Source organism: Vigna unguiculata, chromosome 7 (assembly GCF_004118075.2).
Source record: "Vigna unguiculata cultivar IT97K-499-35 chromosome 7, ASM411807v1, whole genome shotgun sequence".
NCBI lineage: Eukaryota > Viridiplantae > Streptophyta > Magnoliopsida > Fabales > Fabaceae > Vigna > Vigna unguiculata.
In genome coordinates this window covers 38,407,164-38,416,029 of record NC_040285.1, presented here as the reverse complement: position 1 = coordinate 38,416,029, position 8,866 = coordinate 38,407,164, and the positions used below count along the sequence as shown (strand labels likewise).

The window sequence follows — 8,866 nt, the reverse complement described above, 5'->3', positions numbered from 1 at the left end:
GTAGCAGCACCTGGGTATCTTTGGCTAGGATAGCACCGGATACAGCTGCAATCGTAGTTACAGTATTATGCATAGCTCTTGTTACAGAGGAAACTGCATACATTACTAAATAAACCATGACTCCATTCCATGGTTTGTCCCAAACATGCACATCGGAAAGGAGAAACAGCATCCCAACCTCACAAGTACGGCCAAATTCAAACAGTGTGAAGATAAATAATCAGAAAGAGATTCAGTAAACTACCATCTCAGAAAATAAGCTCCATAATCTAGAATTTCAAATTAAAGTTTAAAGTTCCAACAATATAACTTCATCCTTGAAGCTACATACAGCCTCAAAAGTAAAGTGGTAAACCATACGTGATTTGGAACAATCAACACTGTTCAGAGTATTTATTCTATAAACAAAAGAATGAAACTATATTTCTGAAGTAGAAAAGCAACATTGAAATCAACAAAGGCAAGCGTCAACTGCTCCTGGGAAACACCACCAACTCCATCCCTCCATGAAATCCCCCATCAGCCTCATATGCATCCTCCGCAGCCAGCAACAAAATGCCTTTCGCCAACCTCAATGCTACCTCTGCCAAATCAAACCCCACACACAAAATACAAATCACAATCCAATCAATCGAACGAGCCAAGTTTTTAAAGCAAACAGAAAATAGAAAAACTTTGTAAAGAAATTATGCATACCTTGCCAGTTTCAGCTTCATCAGGAACCTTGTAGCAATCAGCACTAACCTCCGACAACCACTGACCAGGGAAAAGGGTCTGCACAAGAAAACCAAACTCAAGAGCTGTTTTTTCTTTTATTTAAGACACTCAAAACATAAGGAATGATATGAAATAACACATAACGAATTGATCAGCTTACATCCAATTGTTTCTGAGCGTTTCTGGGTCGCTTCTTGGGCCGGCGGGGAGGCCGGTGGCCCACCAAATTCATGAAATCCTCCTCAATCTCCTTCTTCGTCAGCGTCAGAGAAAACTTCACTGGTCGCTCCTCTTTCTCCGGCGACCCTCTTAATTTCGGCAACTTTCCGGCGCCGGAGAGACTCCTCAACGGCGAAAACGACGTCCCGACCCCGGCCTTCCTCTCGTCAATCCTGACCGCCACGGGGGCCCGCCGCGTCCGCAGATTCCACGTCCTCACTCCGGTGGCCGACGGCTGTGCCTCCTCTTCAACCGCCACCGTCACGGGCGGCGCGTCCTCGATGATAACATCATTGTCCTCGGCGACCTCCTTGCCGAGAATCGCGTCCTTCATCCTATCGGCCTCGGTTTTGAGATCGAGCATGAGCTTCTCCCTGACGGCGTCGATCCCCTCGTCGCCGAGGAATCGCGGCCGCTTGAGACGCAGTCGCGAGTCGGCATTTACCGGCGGTGGGGGGTCGAATTCCCGCGGCGCCGGAGATCGGCGATCTCCGGCGTCAGTGGAGGAGTCGGAGGCGAGTTTGGTGCAGCGGAGGTGGCGCTGACTCCCCCACTTCAAACAGGGCAACATGAAATTGTGAAGAGGCTTCGATCTCTCGGGTCCCATGGCCATGCTCTCTTCTTCCCCAGAACACGTAAACACCATTTAATCCAAACACAGCCCCAAAAGAAAAGAAAAAAACAGCGACAAGTGTATTGCTTTTCTTCTTCTTCTTCTTCAGCAGAGCCCAAGCGAGAACTTCTGAAGCTGAGAAATTTAACCCACGAGAAAGACGCAAGCTTTTGGCTTGGGTTTCGCACTTTTGCGACTTTCGCTTCGTTGCATACTCGCCGGGAAACGCAAACTCTTTATTTATAACTCAGAAAGAAAGAAAGAACGAAGCGAGGCGGTTTTAACGTTCGGGTTCGCCTTCTAGGCTCAACGCTAACCTGCGCCTCGAGGGGTTGCCTGCTTATACTTACCTCCTCTTTTTTTTCTTTCTTTTTTTTCCTTTTTTCCCGGGTTAAATACCTCGTTTATTTTAACTGCCCCTGCGCCGTTCATTTTCGTGATTTCGAAAAGGGGTGATTCGATCGAGGCCGTTCATTTTTGTTTCTGTATTTTGGATTAAAATTTGATTTCCGTGTGGTGCTAGGTCAACCGGACCATTGATTTTGGGTTCTTGGTGGTCAAGGATTTGAAAGGATGAGGATTAATATACCATCACGAACATTATCTTTTTTTTTTTGTTAGTTAACAATTTTACATTTTAATCATTTTGAGTGAAATAGATAGAATGCAATTTGGTTCGTGTGAGATGGATCCACTTTGTTTATAATTTGAATCAAATAAGATAAAATGCTCCTTTTAGTAAAAGATAAAATGTTATTTCAATAATATGATTTCAATAGATTGATAGGTTGTTACTGTATTTTAATTGAATTTTAAATATCAATTATTCGTAGCTTGAAATTTAAACATTAATTTTATTGTTTGGAATTCAATTTTAAATCAAAGTAAATTGTAAATAAATAGTGTTTTTTTTTTTTTGTGTTTGTAAAGGAGCATCGATGAAGATTATGCAAGTCTTCGTGCATTTAAGAATGATTAAATTTTCAATTTAATTATTTTTTTTATACATGTTCTAATAAAGTTGAAGAGAGCCTGTTATTTTAGACACAAATTTTCAATAAACGAATTTGAAATAGTAAGCATCTTATCATGACTATTTTTTTAAGGAAATCTTATCATGATTATTATAATTATTTCCATGTTTCTCAAAATCAAATCTTTCTAATTATAACGTACCTTTAAATAGGTTAATAATTCAAAAATTCATTTTTTGTATTCAAAAAATAAAATTTTGTACACACAGCTTCAGAGGATGAAAACGACAATACGATGGTTTAATCATCAAATTGGTGCGTTCTTTTAGAATTTTATTAGATAAATTGTTTTAAAAAGGTACCTAAATGAGCATGTGATGCTTTAAAATCTAAATTTACAAGAAAATTAAAATATAAGGTTTTTTTTTTTTAATATATGTGAAGAAGTTATGCATTAAAGCAGCAGTTCAGTCTCAAATAATATTTTTAAATATATAATTTACATGTGTGATATGATAGAAGATTTTCTTATCTATGTATAATTTTAAATATCAATTTGGAGTCCTTTTGTGCAATAATTCTTTCTCACATTCCCTTTTTAATTTATGTTATTATTTCACTAGTTTTATTTATGAGCTTATTTTGGCTATGGGTTGTTAGAAAAAATATCATTTGTAATATGCTGAGATTATTGTGAAAAAATTATCTTTGGCGAATGTAATTCCATATTGATTTGTGAATGCACAAGAATATTTTCACAGTGTCCTTTCTCCTTAAATGATTATATTTGGTCCTAAATAAAAACACAATCTTTTTTCGGCTAAATTAATATTTTAGCATTGAAGAAAATTATTTTAAAATTACTATTGCAAAATGGAGTAATTATTCTTCAGAAGTAACTTTACAAAAAAAATATATTAGATTAGTAACATTTGATCAATTGTAAAGCCATCTTTTTGACAACCAGATTTAAAAAACACTGATATTTGTTTAAGCTTCTCAAGAAAAATTGTGGGAAAGTTGTTTCCTCACTTTTGTCATTCTTCTGATAGTAAAGGAAATCAGGAAAAAAAAAGAGTTGTGCATTTAGGTCAAAGCATTCAAAAGTGACCAATTTAAACATTTCCATGTGATTCCATGATCCATCAAATTTAACATAATTAAGGTGTCATTGTTGGAAATCTCGTGGGACTTGAGAAAATATACGGAAAATATAGTGAGATTAAAATAAAATAAATAGAAAAAGATAAACAAATAAAATAAACATTAAAAGAGAAAAAATAAAATAAAATAAATGATACCCGGAATATAAATAAATAAAATAGTAAAAAATAAGGAAATAAAGATAAAATTAGGAAAATGAAAAACAGTAAATGACAAAGGAATAAAAATACGAATAAGATAAAACTATGAGGAATATTTTAACAGTTAATGTTTACAGCGAGAGAATTTTTAATTACAGATAAAATATTAAGATTGTGTACTCAAGCTAGCTGTATATCCATATGTAAAATTTTAACTAAATCAAACTAAATAATAAATTGGTTTTTATCTCAATTTAATGTTAATCAATCGAATAACTAACTTATATAATTGAAGGATTTGATAGATTTGTGTGGTTAAATCAATATAAAAATTCGCTATGTAGTATTTTTTTTTCTCTCCTCGAATTTTATTTAGTTTATATTCACTCATTAGTGGTTTCGGCTTCTTGAGGATACTTCTTACAAAATATTTATAGATTATTGTGATAAAATCTTTTTGTGGAAAAGACAGAAGGTAGCTTAACTGGTTAATGAGTGTTTGCTAGTTTACAACTAAATAACAACAAATTTTTAAGTCTAAATATCAAATAAGAAAAAGTTAGCTATACTTTTATAAAAAAAAAAAAAAGGCTTTTGACTATTCTTGCAAGATTAGGAAAAAAATGGTTTAGTTGTGATTAAAAAAAAATTATAAAATATGAAGATAATAAAAATAAACACTAAAAAAGTAAAGATGTATAAAACAAATAAAATAAAAATAAATAGTAAAAGATAAAAAAAGGATTAAAAGTAAAATTAACTCTAAAAGATAAATAGATAGAACCTTGAACAATTGAATTGGTATGTGTGATGAATAATATATATATATATATATATATATATATAAATTATAGTATAAATTATCATGTAAAATGTGAAAATCTTCAACTATATCCCTATGAAATAATATAATTTATCATAATGATTTTTGAAATATTTGTATTAAGTTGTGAGTGGTATCAATACCTAATTTAATGCTTAAAGTCATTGTGAGATAAGTACGTTGTTTTTTTTAGAGTTAGTTCATAGTATATATATGTATCATGTAGATAGCATGATACATATATTATGCTATCTACATGATATAATACATTTTATCATATGGTTTTTTAAATATTTGTATTAAGATGTGAGTGGTATCAATACCTAATTTAATGCTTAAAGTCACTGTGATAAGTATGTTTTTTTGGAGTTAGTTCATAGTATATATGTATCATATAGATAGCAGATAAGTGTTATTCTATTGTCTGTGACAAATTCAGCATTACTCAACTTTTCTTTTTAAGATGGATACCATTATACATAAAAGTGAATTAATGTTGATCAAGGTTTGAACAAAGATATCAATAACATGGGATAGTGTCTCTGACACATTCAACATTCTTTCACTTTTATTCCTAATATGGACACCACAATAGATAAGTGAATTAATGCTGATCAGGGTTTGAATGAAGATATCAATACCAGTGTCTCTGACACATTCAACATTCTTCAACTTTTATTCTTAACATGGACACCACAATAGATAAGTGAATTAATGTTGATCAGGGTTTGAATGAAGATATCATGTTACAATGAGACAATCAATATGAAATTACACCAACAAAATACAACAAGATGTAAGGAAATAAAGGAATGATTGCACCAACAAAACACAACAAGATGTAAGGAAATAAAGAAATCATATGGTATCTGCATTTTGTAATGGGACAACCACTATGAAACTGCACTAATAAAACACCAAGGAATGTAAGGAAAACAATAAATTATTTGATATGGTATATATAAACTTAAATTGTTTTGTAAAAATATTAGAATAACTCAAATATTTTAATATAATATATTATTGTCTTTCATTTTTCTTTTAAATAGTCTTGTAAAAATATTAAAATATCTCAAATATTTTAGTATTACTCTTTTACTGATAAAAAAAATTGTAATAAGCATGTTTCATGATATACTAAACTTAACATATCATACACACTATTAATATAAACCAACACATGTTAGTTATGTATGGATAGTTACTTCTATACATTATAAAACATAAAAAATAATAATATAAAAACTTTATGGATATATCATTCTTATAAAATACAGCATATGATTCATATAACACACAATTCAAAGGACTAAAATATATTTGACTAAATTATTTCAAATTCTTATAATTAAAAACATAATTGAATTTTCTTTTTCAATAATATTACATTTTTTGAAAAAAAAAAGACTTTATTTTGTATACTGCCAATGCTAAAATCTTTACATTGGTACCAGATAAATAAAAATATAATATAATTTTTAAAAGTTGTAGTAGTAAAATTCAATGTTGATTTATTAAGAATATTGATGCTTGAATACAGTTAATATCATAACTAATTCATTGATTTTATTAAAATACCGTTAATATCATATATTTTAAGAATATTAACCCTTGAATAATTAATTATTTATATTCGAAGATCAAACTCATGTACTCTTCAAATAATCAGTTTTTAACTTATATTCAAATATATATATATATATATATATATATATATATATATATATATATATATATATATATATATATATATATATATATATTAATTACGACAACAACTAATGTATAATTATTTACATTTCATTATTTCTTCATTTATTTTATTATCTCACAGATAAAACATAAAATACTAAATATATAATATTTTCTTATCTCACAAATAAAACATAAAACATAAAATACAAAATACTTAATATTTTATTGTGTTTATTTTATATACATGTAGTATATCATGATTTTAAAAAAAAAACATAACCTTTAATCTTATTTAATAAAAAATTGAACATAAAAACTTAAATAAAAAATATATTTTATATTTGGTATGAAAAAACAAGTAAATTAAAATAATTATTATTTCAAAATAAATGAAGAAAATGTATATAAAATAAAATATTTTTCAGATTATTTCTATTCGCAATTTATCAAACTCGTAATTTTATGAGTTAATAAATAATTGATTTATTTTTTATTATAATTGTTAAACTACTATAATTAGCTATTTGTTTGTCAGATTGGGTCATAAAGAATTTGATTTGGAAGAACAGTGATAAGGTTAGAAGAAGGTAAGCACCGTGAAGATTAAAGAAGTTCATACAGATGCTCAGTTGAGCTTTAAATTTTTTTCTTTTTTTAAAAGGGTTATATTATTTTTATAAATAGATTGAAATCATAGATTTGTTGATGTCTTATTTTTCATGGTTAGATATAAGGGAGGTACAAACAAAAAATAGTTTTGCATATCTCTAAAATACTATAAGATTATATTGAGTTATTTTACAATAACATTATAAAAAATATATTGTTTAATATTAAGTATAACAATAAAAAAGAGTTCAGAAAAAAAAAATAAAGAAAACTTGCTACAACTTTTTAGCACACAATACATACATGCACACATACACACCTAATATAATTAATAACCACATTAATAAATTCATAACCATTCTATTTCACTAATATTTTATATAAGAAAAAATTTGTTTACATATTATATATATATATATATATATATATATATATATTTATTTATATTCATTAATAACTTTAACATTTTGATCTAAATGACAAGACAAGTTTAAAGTATCTTCATATTCTTGTATTTTTATTAACTTGTTTTAGATGTGCATGATGATAAGATAAATTTCTCAACCGAATAATATCTAATATCATAACTTAAATTATTAGTAGCATTAGAAATTTTGATTACAGCATAGTTTTTTCATTAGTATATACATTCCACCATTATTCATAAATCATTTCAAACTTAATGACCCCAAAATTTATAGGCTTCATACATGCTTATAGTTTAAATCATTATTATAATTATTCATAACATTAATTAATTTTCAGAAATAATCTAGTTTCAATCAAGTATCAAAGTGAAATATACAAATATATATACTCATAATTTCACTTACAATAAATTAAATGTATTAATATCGTAATGATCTAAATAAAATAAATCATTAATATTCAACACAATGTTTACATGATATATAATATGTGTTCATTATTTATTATATCACAACAAAATTAAAAAAACAATTCATAAATATAAATTATTTTGCAACAAAACATAAAGATAACTATTTATATCAAAGTTCTACTCATCAATCGTATTTAAATATAATTCATAACAAACTTTTAAGAATAAATTATGATATGTATAAAGATATTGGTTAAAAAAACATATACTTAGATTAAAAGTCAAAAAATTAAGAACATGTTTACTAAAATTAATAATTTGACATTTTCTCACTAAAAGAGTCATAAGTATGGTTTTACACTTCTTTTTAAACCATTTCAAAATCATTACAATACTATCATCCAAAGAAACTTTCATTAAAACTACATTTAAAACCAGTAAAATAAGAAAGAACAAAAATACATATAACTTTAATAAAAGATGATAATAACAATTACATAAAAAAAAGTTAAATAAAGTATTATATAATTTATATAATATACTTGAAAAAAAAATTGAATGAACTAATAAAGTTTGATGAGGTTGGGAGAGGGATTCTTTGAAAAAGGTGTGAATTATGTTATAATAAAAAAATAAAAAAAAGTAAACCGATGGAGTGAATAAGAAAGGGATTGTGTGAAGGGAAAGGAAAGAAAACAACCGTTTGCCAAATCCCAATCCCATGTGCTACGATACTACCTCTTCTTCCTTTGTTACATTCTAATTCTTTCTAAATTAATATAAACAATTTTCGATTTCTCTCCTCAAGCATTTAACCATTGCCCCATTGAAATAAGCGATGAAAAACACGTGCATTACGATTCATGATACCACGTCACACATGTCATTTTCACACACCACACAGACCAACCCTCCAATGGATTCATACTTCAGACTCACCGATTGTGTCTCCCACAAGTAACCAACCACGTCACAATCGCTCACTCCACCACATTTTATAACTATCAAAAAACAACACTTGTAGACTGTGATAAATAATTACAGCTTTTTAACGTCTTTACAATGAATGAT

General features: G+C 28.4%; 1 protein-coding gene across 1 annotated transcript; it reads right to left on the bottom strand.

The window, feature by feature from the left end:
- Nucleotides 1-220: 220 nt before the first annotated feature.
- On the bottom strand, nt 221-1,886 carry LOC114189834. Its single transcript, XM_028078544.1, has 3 exons — nt 878-1,886; nt 697-774; nt 221-583 (listed from the first exon to the last, which is right to left on the bottom strand). Exons 1-3 carry the CDS (start codon nt 1,580-1,582, stop codon nt 578-580), a joined length of 789 nt encoding a protein of 262 aa, XP_027934345.1. The 5' UTR covers nt 1,583-1,886; the 3' UTR covers nt 221-577.
- Between the last annotated feature and the right edge of the window lie 6,980 nt (nt 1,887-8,866).